The sequence below is a fragment of the Perognathus longimembris genome, chromosome 23 (genome assembly GCF_023159225.1).
Source record: "Perognathus longimembris pacificus isolate PPM17 chromosome 23, ASM2315922v1, whole genome shotgun sequence".
Lineage (NCBI taxonomy): Eukaryota > Metazoa > Chordata > Mammalia > Rodentia > Heteromyidae > Perognathus > Perognathus longimembris.
The window spans coordinates 9,614,795-9,629,110 of record NC_063183.1 but is presented as its reverse complement, the minus strand read 5'-3'; the positions used below and the strand labels follow the sequence as shown (position 1 = coordinate 9,629,110).

At 49.7% G+C, this 14,316-nt stretch overlaps 1 protein-coding gene across 1 annotated transcript; it reads right to left on the bottom strand.

The window, feature by feature from the left end:
* Positions 1-1,227: 1,227 nt before the first annotated feature.
* On the bottom strand, positions 1,228-13,798 carry LOC125341073 (group 10 secretory phospholipase A2-like). The gene is made up of 4 exons (XM_048333079.1): positions 13,711-13,798; positions 11,694-11,844; positions 10,186-10,292; positions 1,228-1,538 (listed from the first exon to the last, which is right to left on the bottom strand). The coding sequence occupies exons 1-4, from the start codon at positions 13,796-13,798 to the stop codon at positions 1,396-1,398; spliced, it is 489 nt and encodes a 162-aa protein (XP_048189036.1). The 3' UTR covers positions 1,228-1,395.
* Positions 13,799-14,316: the final 518 nt, after the last annotated feature.

Below are 14,316 nucleotides of genomic sequence, written 5' to 3'. Positions count from 1 at the left end.
GTCCCATTGTAGTCCAGGCTGTTTTCAAACTTGATAGGTAGCTCAGGCTGGCCTTCAACTCTTGATCCTCCTGCCTCAGCCTCCTGAGTATGAGGATTATATAGGTGTATGCCACCACGCCCAGCCTTGACTACACTTTAAGAAACTCTAATGCAGAGCACATTCAAATGCTAACCATTATCATTCTGGAGCATGGAATTATAGTAGAGGGATTTTTTTTTCTTGCTTTATTATATTCTGTACTTTTTTTTTCTTTTACTTAAGGGTCTCGAGCATGCTTTACCCTCTGCTCTGCTTTTTCTTTTTTTTATGGTACTGAGTATAGAATTTAAACTGTTGCACCTGCTAGATAAACACTTTGCCACTGACTGAGCTACACCCATCCCAAGCCCTGGATTTTTTTTCTTTCTTTATAGATGGGTCTTGCCATATTACCCATGTTAGCATCAAACTCCTGCCCTCAAGCCATCTTCCTGCCTCAGCCTCCCCAGTAACTGGGACTATAGCCATACACTAACTACCATACCTGGGTGCTAAGAAATAAATTTTTAAGTGTTATAGGCAGTGGGAGAGGGAAGGCTCTATTACTGCACTCAGACATAACAAAGGTGGTATATCACATGATCATCTGACTTCTTTTCTTTTCTTTTTTCTTTTTTTTTTTTTTTTTTTTTTTTGCAGTGCTGAGAATACAACCCCAGGCTCTACAGGCAAGTTCTCTTCCACTGAGCCACATCTCCAGTTCCCTCACTTCCGGTGTGGCCTTGCACATAGCAAGATGGGCACTCACATTTAACCACTAGCTGTCAGCTCATAGTTGGAAGGGAGAGCCTTCCAGTGAGTTAATCCTCAAAACTGATGTCAAGCCAGGTACTGGTAGCATGACTATAATCCTAGCTACTCAGGAGAGAGCTGAGAATTCCAATTTGAAGCAAGCCTGGGCAGAAAAGTCTGTAAGACTAATCTCCAATTAGCTAACAAAAAGTAAGAAGTGGAGACGTGATTCAAGTGGTAGAGTGCTAGCCTTGAGCAAAAAAAAGCCCAGCCCAGCCAGAGTACAGGAGGCCCCGAATTCAAGCCCCAGTATACACACACACACACATACATACAAAATTGATACCAAACCCAACCCAATTGTGTGTGTGTGTGTGTGTGTGTGTGTGTGTGTGTGTGTTTTAATAATATACACCTAGGGCTTTTGACCTTCATCAATCAGTAAATAAACAAGGCGAGTCTTGAGTTCCAGGATGGAAGAAGAGAGAGCGAGAGAGCAAACACAGGCTTGCAGCTTTATCACTTGGCCTCAATTGCCTTCTGAGAAAACTGGATGCCGTTGTTTAGTAGTGAAAAGCAGCTTTATTTCCTTGGGCAGACTAGACTGGTCCCGCCACTCAGTCAGTCACAGGCGGGTGAGTCAGCTTCACACAGGAACTGGGGATAGAAGAGGTATTTTAGGTGGTACTCAGTCCCTGCCAGGCAGTAAGCAATCTCTGCATCACACTTGCACAGTAGTTCTTGACACTTATTTTCTGCCGGTCCTGGAAGAAGTGAGGAAACTGAGGTTAGAGAAGGGACCTGCAAACACCCAGGTCAGATGCCAGGGAAGCTGATAAAGCTGAAGGCAGGTCAGGTTATAAACTAGGCTAATGTGGCACCCGACAGTTTACCGTGGCCCCTGCATCTGCTCATGGGAGTCTGAAGTTAGCCCCTTTTACAGAAAAGGAACTCGAAGCCCAGCACTGTGGCCCACGCCTGTGATCCTAGCTACTCAGGAGGCTGAGATATGAGGATCATGGTTTGAAGCCAGCCCAAGAAGAAAAGCCCGTGAGGCGCTAATCTCCAATGAACCACCAAAAAGCCAGAAGTAGAGCTATGGCTCAAGTGGTAGAGTACCGCCTTGAGCAAAGAGCTAAGGGACAGCATCCAGGCCCTGCTGAGCTCAAGTCTCAGTACTGGCACAAAACAAAATAAAACAAAAGAGGAACTTGACGTTTCCAATAAAGAGTCCAAAGTCCACACCAGTTTTTGGCTTCTCTTCTAAGACAATATTGCATGGTTTCATTTGACGATCTGTTTAGATAAGACAGAAGGCACCTGGCAAACACAAGGGCCTGAGTTTGAAATGCCTGCTTTATAGCTCCTTGGCCTGCAACTTCGTCTAAACTTTCTGAGCCCAAGACCTCAATTAACAAAGGAGTGATGCTGGGTACACACCTGCCTAGCATTCACAAGGCTCCTATTTATCTTCCTTCCTGCCATCCATCCATCCAGGAATGGTCTTTCTGATGCAAGCATTCTCTGCTATTCTGTTATTCCTCCTTTTTGGGACAGGATTGTGTGCTCTGTGCCACTGTGTTTTGAGACATTTTGAACTTCTTTTCAAGCTAATGGTTTTATCTTGCGTCTTCAAAGAGACTTTGAGTTTAGATTTGTGAACAATGTGAGAATGGCTAACATTTGGGACATCTGGGAGATGGAGTAGGTATGAAGATGGCTATGAGCCTAGGGAGTAGGGCAAGGCAGAAGGTTAGGGGGTGGAACAGGAAATGCCCCCCTCAGGCTCATCTGGAGATGGCTTTGGTCTCCGCTGGAAATGCTGCTTTGGCCCATTCTGGACACTTTAGAAGGAGGAGGATGCAGTAGGAGGGAGCACGTCATGGAGAAGGCGAATCTTTAAAGGGGACTTCCGGTCCTTTCCTTACTCCCCTTCCAGGCTGCTATGGGGGGAGCATCTGCCTCCTCTCCCTCCTTTTCCACACACTCCCACCTCTCTCCTGATGTTCAGCCTGACCTCAGGCCCAAGGAAGTAGAATGGAGCCAACCAACCTTGGCTGGTTCATGAAACCATGAACCACAATAAAACCTCTCCTCCTAGTAAGCTGTTGATGCCAGGCATTTTATCACAGTGACAAAGCATCTGACCAAAACCAAAACAAAACACTGGTCAAAATAAAGTACTTTTGTGGCATGGACCACAGTCAGCATCCACTAGGACACAATGTCACCATTTTGGTTGTCATCACCATGGTGAGTTTGTTGAGTGACAGGGTAGTGGGGTGGAGATGCTACTGCCAGCTAGTGGGTCAAATACAGAGATGCTGCAAATGTCCCAGGGTAAACAGGGCAGCCCCCACTAGCAAGTTATGTGGCTGATAACGCTGGCAGTGTCCAGGCTGGACAGCCCTGTCATAGCTGGGGTGTGGTAGCATATGCATATAATCTCAGCGTTTGGAAGGATGATGCAGGAGGACTGTGGGATATGTCGCAAGTTTGAGGCCAGCCTGAGCTACAGAAAGTGTAGCTGCCATGACAGCTTCCTGGAGGTCCACTCAAAAGAGGAAAGGGAAGGAAAGGAGAGGAAAGGAAAAGAATATCCTGCTAAATTACTCTCAGGCTTTCAAAGAATGATGTTAGCCCATATGTTCCAAGTTGTCCCAAGACACAAGGTTAAGTGAAAAAGAAAACTACACACTGTATATAATATGACCTAAATATGTATGTATAGTTACACACACACACGCACGCGCGCACACACACACACATCAGAATGAAGATGCCAAACTTAGACATTAGATAACTCTGGTGGAGGGAGTGTGACCTTCTACACTAGACTGTTTCTGAAATGCTTGATTTTTTTTCCACAATGAGTACATACTAGGTTTAAAAGATCCTTCTACAGATGGATGCAAGGAAGGAAGGAAGGAAGAAAAGAAGGCAGGAAAGAAAGAAGGTCTGGAAGGTAATAAAATGGATGGATGGACAGAATGATGAAAAGGTTTATATCCATCAAGATGCATTGTATTTATAAACTGATTTGTTCAATGGCAATCCCTTTGTAAAACTACTTATATAATTTTTTAACATAATTTCTTTTTGCCAGTCCTGGAGCTTGAACTCAGCGCCTGAGCACTGAACCTGGCTTCTTTTTGCTCAAGGCTAGTACTCTACTACTTAAGCCACAGCACCACTTCTGGCCTTTTCTGTTTATGTGGTACTGAGGAATCAAACCCAGGGCTTCATGCATACTAAGCAAGCATTCTATCGCTAAGCCACATTCCCAGCCCTTAAACGTAATTTTTGAAAAGATATATATGTTTGTTTGTTTTTTTTTTTTGCCAGTCCTGGGCCTTGGACTCAGGGCCTGAGCACTGTCCCTGGCTTCTTCTCGCTCAAGGCTAGCACTCTGCCGCTTGAGCCACAGCACCGCTTCTGGCGGTTTTCTGTATATGTGGTGCTGGGGAATCGAACCTAGGGCCTCGTGTATCCGAGGCAGGCACTCTTGCCACTAGGCCATATCCCCAGCCCCGAAAAGATATATATGGATAATACAACTCATGGGTAGAGACAGGAGGAAGAGATCTGGAGAGAGTGAGGGAAGGGAAGACACTGTACAAAGGAAATACACTCATTAACTGACTCATGTAATTGTGATCCCTCTGTACATCACCTTTATAATAACAATAAAGTAAATAATGATTTTTTTTTAAGATGGATGAACCATGGATGGTGGATGGATGATGGATGGATGGACAATGGATGGGTAGGTGGATAGAAGAGTCCCTGGCTCCTTCTATCCCTCAGAATGCTGCCTGGGCCTCTGCCTCTATCCAACATTGTCTCCCCCCCCCTTTTTTTTTTGCCTGTCGTGGGGCTTGCACTCAGGGCCTGAGCACTGTCCCTAGCTTCTTTTGCTCAAGACTAGCACTCTACCATTTGGGCCACAGCACCACTTCTGGCTTTTTCGGTATATGTGGTGCTGAGGAATCGAACCCAGGGCTTCATGCATGCTAGGCAAGCACTCTACCACTAGGCCACATTCCCAGCCCCAACACTGTTACCCATTCTCACTCACAAGGACTCTGCTGCAGCCACTGTATTTTTTTTTTTTGGTTGTCTTTACTACTTTTTTTTAAATTTAATTTATTTATTAATTGAACACAAATTTTTTGACAAGGTGTTATGCAAAAAGGGTACAGTTACATAGTAGGGCAGTGTGTACATTTCTTGTGATATCTTACGCCCTGTTTTTCTATCCCTTCTCTAGGTCAGGTAGACATATATACAATATACAATGTATCAAGAATATATACAGTAGCCACGTGGCCATGCCCAAGAAAGTTCGCCTAGGGCTTTAAATATAATGTCGATATTAGACAATATGTCGACAGTAGTCTTATATGAACGTACAAACATAGCTTTTGAGCTATTGTATTCCCCTGAGAGGTCAATTTTTGACCTTTATATGTTGAGTAATTGGTTTTAGTTACATACTGTTGGGTCGCTGCCCCAATCCTGTGGGAAATACCATTTGACAAGCAGTTTTTGGTTTCACAGACCTAGTCTCTACTGTCTCTCCGTCTCCCTTTGTTAACAGTCATATATCAGGGAGATCATGCCCCTTTGTTTTCTGTGTTCTAGGCTTGTCTCGCTCAACATTATTTGTTCGCGTTCTGACCATTTCCCTGCGAATAACAATATTTCACCATTCCTAATCGCTATGTAGTATTCCATTGTGTATAAGTACCATATTTGTTGGATCCATTCGTCTGTGGAGGGGCATCTGGGTTGTTTCCATATTTTGGCTATTGTGAATTGTGCCGTGATAAACATGGAAGTACAAATGTCTTTTTGATATCTTGGGGTTTGCTGTTTAGGATAGATGCCTAGGAGTGCAGCCACTGTATTATTATCTGCCAAGGAAGTGTCCCCAGAAAGATTCCTGCTCTGCGGGATTGGTGGGTCCAATCACTGAGAATCAACTGGACCGGTGGAGGCATCCACTGAAGGATTCATAACCTGAGGGTAATACTGGGAGGTGGAGGAACTTTTAAGAGGTGAGACCTTGTAGGGGGAAGTAGCACACTAGGCTTGTACTTGTGGGGTCTGTATCTGTCTTCTCTTCCAGTCTCTGTTTCCTGGCCACCACAAGGGCAGGGGCTCTGTTCCACCTTGCCCTTCCCCCATGATGCTCTACTTCACATCGAGCCCAGAAACAATGGAGCCAAGAGTCCATGGACTGTCACCTCTGTGACTGTGAGAGTATTTGTTTCTACCTCAGGACATTTGCACCTATTGTACTCCCACTACCGCTTTACAGAGCTGGCTTCTCTTCTTCCCAGGCCTGTACTTCAGTGGCATCTAACTAATGAAAACTTCTCTTGCCTCTGGTCATTCTTTTTTTTTTTTTTTTTTTTCTTGGCCAGTCCTGGGCCGTGAACTCAGGGCCTGAGCACTGTCCCTGGCTTCTTTTTTGCTCAAGGCTAGCACTCTGCCACTTGAGCCACAGCACCACTTCTGGCCATTTTCTGTATATGTGGTGCTGAGGAATCGAACCCAGGGCCTCATGTATACGAGGCAAGCACTCTTGCCCTAGGCCATATTCCCAGCCCCGCCTCTGGTCATTCTTTATAAAAGAGGATCTCCCACCCTGTACCCCCAAAAGAAGCCTTGTGCCCTAAGTCTTCAGTCTTTCCTCCCCTTCTCTGGAGTCCCTAGTTTGCTTTCTCTCTGTGCATTTATTTATTCTGGATATTTCATACTGAGGCTGTCACATGACTGTTTCTACATGTCTCCTTTGGCTCATGGCCAGGTTCTCTGGGCTCATGAATGTGGTAGGACGTATGGTATTTTCTCGGTGCAGGTGGCAGAACTGAAGTCAGGGTCTTCTTGTGGAGCCCAGTCTCCATCCTCCGTCAAAGCCTCTCAGATGCCAGGGTCACAGGCGGGAGTTACTATGCCTGGATTTGCTAATTTTTTTTTTTTTAACATAGTGCTTGTAAAAGCACAGAACATCTGTATTACTTTCCTCTCTCTCTTTCTCTCTCTCTCTCCCCTCCCCCCATTTTGTGGATCTCATACATGCTAGGCAAGGACTTTACCACTGAGCTGTGCCTCCCACTTGCCTGTCTCCTTGTTCTACACTATAGGACCTTGCTGCTCTGCTCTGCTTAAAACATCACGAGGAATCTATCCCTGAGAAGTTTCTCAGTAACATTGCTGAGAATACACCCAATACACCCAGGCTCCGTATTATTGCCAATACTCATACAAATACAAGAGTGTTGTAGTAGTCCCACATGGCTCATGAGAGATGAGAGGCCATGGGGAGCTGGTGTTCACCCCTGTAATACCAGCTACTTAGAAGGCTGAGATCCAAAGGATCACAGTTCAAAACCAGCCCAGCAGGAAAGCCCTTGAGGCTCTTATCTCCAATTAACTACCAAAAATGCCAGAAGTGGAGCTGTGGTTCAAGTGGTAGCTAGCCTTGAGTTAAAAAAAAAAAAAAAAAAGCTCAGGGACAGCACCCAGGCCCTAAATTCAATCTATAGGACCAGTGCGCATGTACACACACAGACAGACAGACAGACAGAGAGAGAGAGAGAGAGAGAGAGAGAGAGAGAGAGAATAAAAACTGTCTGTGATCTCAGGACTTGGGAGGCCGAAGCAGGAGAATCAATTACTCAAGGGCAACCTGGGCTGCAGGGTGAGACCCTGTCACCCACACCCAGCAACAGGAAAAACAGCACCTATGGGTTCACCTTAAAATTAAATCATGCTAGTAAATATTATGACAAGCTTTAAAACTTTTCATATATTTGTCAGGCCCATAAATGGAAAATGGGCCAGACCTATAATTAAATAAACAACTATATTCAGAATATCTCCAAACAGAATAAGAGAATATTTTTAGTCTACAAAATGCATAATAGAGACTTTGGTTCTTCTGCTTTGGTTGGGGCTGGACAGCTCTGCACACAGCAGCAGCAAACACATCAACAAACATCTCACAAACATCGCTTCCATGGGGCTTCAAGCCAGCAGGATGTGCAAATGGGAGGGAGAGAGAAGAGCTTGAGAGCGCCTCACCAAGCTTCAACTCACCTCCTCTTTGCCCAGCTGAGTAGGTTAGGGACACATCATTTCCTCCCCACGGGCCTCAGTTTCCCAATCCTAAAACAGGAGATTGGAGAAGATACTGCCTGGGGCTCCATCAGCCCTACAAGTTGATATAATTGTAGGGCACCCGTGGATCATGCCTGTCATCCTAGCTACTCAGGAGGGTGAGATCTGAGGTTCGTGGTTCAAACCCAGCCCAGGCAGAAAAGATCATGAAACTCTTTTTGGTGGCGTTGTGGTGGTGGTGGTGGTTGTGGTCATTGGGCTTGAACTCAGGATCTGAGCACAGTACCTGAGCAATTCTGCTCAAGGCTAGTGTTCTACCACTTGAGCCATAGCTCCACTCCCTGTTCTCTGGCGATTAATTGGAGATAAGAGCTGACTCAGCCAGCGTTGAACCAGGAGCCTCAGATCTCAGCCTCCTAAGTAGCTAGGATTACAAGTGTGAGCCATCAGTGCTCAGCTTTGATCTTTTAAATTTCATTTTATTGTAATTATTTATTTTAAACAGAACCTCACAGTGCAGCCTGGAACTCAGGACCCTACTGCTTCAGCTCCTCACCCACCCACAAGTGCTGAGATTATGGTGTGCTTTTTCTCTGAGCTCTCTATATGACTGTTACCTAGAAAGTAGACTGGTAGGGCTGGGAACATGGCTTAGTGGTAGAGTGCTTGCCTAGCATGAATCCTGGGTTCAATCCCTCAGTACCACATACACAGAAAGAGCCAGAAGTGGCATCATAGCTTAATTGGTAGAGTGCTAGCCTTCAGCAAAAAAAAGCTCAAGGACAGTGCCCGGCCCTGAGTTCAAGACCCAGGACTGGCAAAGAAAGAAAGAAAGAAAGAAAGAAAGAAAGAAAGAAAGAAAGAAAGAGAGAGAGAGAGAGAAAGGAAGGAAGGAAGGAAGGAAGGAAGGAAGGAAGGAAGGAAGGAAGGAAGGAAGGAGTACCATTGTGTAAATTCCCTTTTTTCTTTTGTTTTGCTCCTACTAGGAGCTTCAACTCAAGTCCTCAGACTCTCGCTTGTTTTGTCTGTCATGGCTGGTGCTCTACCCCTAAGCCATGCCTCCACTTCTGACTCTTTTTTGGTCACTTGGAGATAAGAGCATCTGGTATTTGTCTCTTTGAGGTGGCTTTGAACTTACAGTCCTCAGGTCTCAGCCTCCTGAGAAGAGGCTAGGCATTCAGACCTGAGCCACAGGCACCAGCTTTCTGTTCTCTTCTGGCTTTGACCCATGACTTCCCACGTCCATCTCGGGTCCTACCTCCCTATGCTTTATATAGAGTGGGGCACTGCATTTCTGCATTTCACAGCATTCACAATTTGAGAATACATGAGCTTATTTATTTGCCCAGTCCCTTCCCGATGTTGTCTAGGCTGGTATTTTGGGGGGTTTTTTGTGTTTTTTTTTTTTTTTTTTTTTTTTGCCAGTCCTGGGCCTTGGACTCAGGGCTTGAGCACTGTCCCTGGCTTCTTTTTGCTCAAGGCTAGCAACTCTGCCACTTGAGCCACAGCGCCACTTCTGGCCGTTTTCTGTATATGTGGTGCTGGGGAATCGAACCCAGGGCTTCATGTATTAGAGGCAAGCACTCTTTCCACTAGGCCATATCCCCAGCCCTAGGCTGGTATTTTTGTTGTTGTTTATTTATAACACCGGGATTTGAACTCAGGTCCTCTCTCCCTTGCCAGGCAGATGCTCTGTCACTTGAGCCACACCTCCATCCCTTAAGCGTTTAGGGTTTTCTTCTTCTTTTTTTTTTTTTTTTTTTTTTTTTTTTGGCCAGTCCTGGGCCTTGGACTCAGGGCCTGAGCACTGTCCCTGGCTTCTTCCCGCTCAAGGCTAGCACTCTGCCACTTGAGCCACAGCGCCGCTTCTGGCCGTTTTCTGTATATGTGGTGCTGGGGAATCGAACCTAGGGCCTCGTGTATCCGAGGCAGGCACTCTTGCCACTAGGCTATATCCCCAGCCCCTCTTATTTTTTTTTTTTAAGATAAGGTCTTTTGCCCAGGCTGGCCTTGGATAAAACTATGATCTGCCTACCTCAGCTTCCTGAGTAGCCCAGGATGAAAACAAATACCAGCACACCCTGCTGCCTTCTAGTGTTGTTTATACCTGGCATCATTTCCGTATTTTTCTTCTTTGGAGGTGTATGGATTTCTAGGAGTTCTGTGTAAAAATGGCTCCGATGCGACAAACCCCAGGGTTGTTCCGTGCCAAGTGGGAAGAGGAGTGGGTTATGAGGAGACCCCGCCCCACGGGACTGTGACGGAGAGGGGAAGCGCGCTCACCGCACTGGATGGTCCGGTTGATGCATTCCCAGGAGTAGCGCTGCATCTTGGGGCTGCAGCCCGCCTGCTCTGCTCGCGAGTAGCAGCAGTCATGGTGATGGCAGCACCTGGGGAGGCGAGGGGCAGAATGGACGGCCACTGGAGAAGGCAGTGGACTCTGCCCCCCACCCCCTCTGTCTCTTTCTCTCTCTCCCTCTCTCTCTCTCTCTCTCTCTCTCTCTCTCTCTCTCTCTCTCTCTCTCTCTGACTCTATCTCTCAGTGCTGGTCCTGGGGCTTGCATGTAGGGCCTAGGTCCTGTCCCTGAGCTTTCTTTTGCTCAAAGCTGGCGCTCTACCACTTAATCCCACTCCCTGCTTTTTGGTGGTTCATTGGAGATCAGAGCCTCACAGACCTTTCCTGCCTGGGCTGGCTTTGAACTCAGCCTCCAGATCTCAGCCTCCAAGAGTAGCTTGGATTATAAGTATGCACCACCAGTGCTTGGCTCTGGCCATCTGGCTAGGGAAGTGAAAAGCTCCTAAGAGCCTGTGGACGGTGATTGGTGGACATGGAGCAAGTTTTGTCCCTGATTGGGGGGGGGGGAGCAGTTCTGGAGGAGAATGCTACTGGGTCCCCTTGTGCCCCACAGAGCCTCCCCTCTGGATGCCTGCTTCGCTCTGTGCCTCTCTGAGCTCCGCCGCCTCTGCTCTGCCCCCTGGGTTCTGTGTCCATTCTGTACCCCACGCCTAGAACAGTGGCAGACCCACTCCCACGCAGTCCACTCAAGACAGGTCCTGGGCCACCTGCTATGTCCCTAGGTTATGAGAATCTCCTGTCATACTCTGTCGTCAAACCCAGTTTCCTTCCCTCCAGACCAGGTCTGTCCTGTTTCCCAGGGTCCCCACCACCCAGCCCAGCGCCTTAAAAGCTCAGTAAATATTTCCTGTTCATACCTGTCACTCCACTCACTCATTCATTCATTCATTTGTGCATTCTCTACCCGTGAGCACTCTAGGCTGTGGAAGGTAGGTGAGTTTCTGGGCCCCACAGACCCCAGGAGGCTTCCCATGTAGGGGGGGGGTCTGAGCTCAGGCCTCTCCCCAAGCCTCAGAAGCCAATGGGAAATGACGGCTAAGCCGAGTGGCTTTTCTCATGCCCAGCAGAGGGAGAAGGGGCAGAGTGTGGAGCTCAGAGTGCAAATCCAGCCAGAACACCTGGGTTCCAGCCCCATCTCCCACACCTGATACTTTGTGCAGCCCTAGACAACTCCTTGGATGTCTCTGAGCCTCGGTTTCCCCATCTGAGAAAGGGGTCCCATTGTGAAATGGACCAGAGAGTTCCCAGGGCACATTTTGTAAGCCTAGCCACGGGTAAGGGGTGGCTGGCGCCAAGATTTGTCCTCACTGGCCAGCTGAGGGCTCTTAATGAGAAGCTCTAGTATCTTCCCACACCAAACCCCAACTTCAGTTTGGGGCCCATCCCCCTGGCTCCTCACTGCTTCCAGCCTGGGTACAAGCGTACACTCACGCACCAGTCGATGGCATCCCGGGGCTTGCCGTACCCTCCCAGGCCACAATAGCAGCCGTAGTTCAGGTAGGCGATGGGTGTTCGGTTGCCAACGCAGCTCACGGTTCCGGCCAGTTCCAGGATCCCCCGGCGGTACACATGTGATCTCCCGGATGCTGGGAGGGGAACAGGGTCAGAGGCTGCAGGGTCAGGGCTTTTCTAGTCCTAAAGAAGGGCATAGGGACCAGCGCCCGTAGCTCATGCCTGTCATCCTAGCTACTCAGGAGGCTGAGAGCTGAGGACTATGGTTCAAAGCCAGCACAGGCAGGAAGGTCTGTGAGACTCTTATCTCCAGTTAACTACTCAAAAGCTAGACGAGGTGCTGTGACTCAAAGTAGCAGAATCTCACCTTGAGGGAAAGAGCTCAGGGACAGTGCCTAGGCTCTGAGGTCAAGGCCAATGACTGACAAAAAAAAAAAAAAAAAAAAAGAACACGTTTTCATCATTATGATTTTTTAGAGAGTGGGAGATGGTGGGACAGGTTCTCACTGTGTAGTCCAGGCTGACCTAGAATTGGAGCTCTTACTGCCTCTGCCCCCTGAGTGCTGGGATTACAGGAGTACACCACCATGCCTGGCCCACAGTGATTTCTTTTTTTAGGAATCCAGAGCAAATGTGAGTCCTGCTGCCCACTTCCGGAGGGTGACCCTCCAGTGGGGGTGGGGGGTGGGGGTGGGAAGAGGGATTTTAGAGCAGATCTCTGACTTGGCAGCTCTGAATCCACCGAGCACCCATCCCCCAGCACCATCCCTCCCCCCACTGTCTGCAAAGCTCACTCCCGCCCTGACCTAACCACTCCCTGGCATCTCAGACCAGCCTGCCATCTGGCCTTTTCAGTTCCTTTTGTTGTTCGAGGTGGTAGCTGTGTTCTTTTCTCTCGGGAATGGTGCTTTACCACCTGAGCCACACCTCTGCTTCTGCCTTTTGGCTGGTTAATTAGAGATAAGAGTCTCCTGGACTTTCTTGCCGAGGCTGGCTTGGAACTGTGATCCTCAGATCTCCGCCTTTTACAAGTCACTGGGGTGACAAGCAGGAGCCACCAGAACCCAGCTAATAAGCACTGGGTTTTTGTTGTTGTTGTTGTTGTTGTTGTTTTTTGGCCAGTCCTGGGGCTTGGACTCAGGGCCTGAGCACTGTCCCTGGCTTATTTTTGCTCAAGGCTAGCACTCTGCCACTTGAGCCACTTTCTGTATATGTGGTGCTGGGGAATTGAACCCAGGGCCTCATGTATACGAGGCAAGCACTCTTGCCACTAGGCCATATCCCCATCCCATAAGCACTGGGGTTTTGAACTCAGAGCCTCAGCGTTGCTGGGCAAGCAAGCACTCTGCCTCTGGAGCCACACCCCCTGTCCCCGGCACTGGGTTTGGAACCAAAGAAAACACTCCCTGTGCGCCAACATAGGAGGGGCAGGTCAGGCTGGGGTCTGTTTGCCCTGTCTGCCCACGGCCGGCCTCCTCGGGGAGCGCCTGGACTGTGGGTGTGCACTCCCGTGCCCATCAGCGGTGAGGTGAGGGGTCTCCCTGCATGGCCGGGGCTGTGGGAGCCCGCGCACCTGCTTGCAGGTAAGTTGGGGGCTGGCTCTGTGTGTCCCCACCAGGCTGGTGGCGGTTGAGGACGGGCACCTCATCACGGGGGGCGTCACTCAGTGAGGGCTGGTGAGAAGATGCCCCCCCCCCGAAACCCAGCCCTGGGTGTCCTGCGCCCTCGCCCTGCCCCGGGAAGCCTGGTAGCCCAGCCTTAGAGGCCACGGATGCACGCGGGGCACGCGGGAGCCCAGGGCCAGAGCTGGGGTGGGGGTGCTCCCGCCCCTGGCGCCCCAGATCTGGGGCCCCAAGAATAGGGGCCGTGTGCAGGGGGCCTCAGCCTCGCCCAGGGGCAGGACGGAGCGGGCTCTAAGTCCCCTGGGTGGGTGCTGAGCAGGGGACCCCAGGGAGAGGTGGGGGCACCAGGGAGGGGCTGGAGAGGGGCGCCTCACTCACCCGGGCCGGGGCCCAGCAGCAGCAGCAGCAGCAGCGGGAGCAGCAGCAGCATCGGCGACGGCGGGCTGCGGGGCGGCGGCCGGGCCATCCAGGTGTGGGACGGCGCGGCCCGGCCGCCCGCGGGCAGCAAGGTGGACCCCACCTCCGGCCCCGCCCCCCGCCGGCCGCACCTTCCCGGGACTGGGCGGAGCCACGCGGGGGCGGGGTGGGCAGCGACCCCGACCTCGGCGACCCCTGCTTGCTAGGTCCCTAATGCCCCCCACCCCCACCCGGGGACCCAGAGGGGGAGTCAGACCCCTGGAGTCAGAGCATAAAGGGGCTGCGTTTCTATCATCCACAGCCCCCCCATCCTGCCACCCCCACCCCCACCCCACCGGTGCTCACCTGGGCGGCCTCAGGACACTGGGCCAGAAGGGAGGAGAGGCAGGGATAATTTCTTCTCAAAAAAAAATTTTTCCCCCTAGTTCTGGGCCTTGGACTCAGGGCCTGAGCACTGTCCCTGGCTTCTTTTTGCCCAAGGCTAGCACTCTGCCACTTGAGCCACAGCAACACTTCTGGCTGTTTCTGTGTATGTGGTGCTAAGGAATCGAACCCAGGGCTTCATGT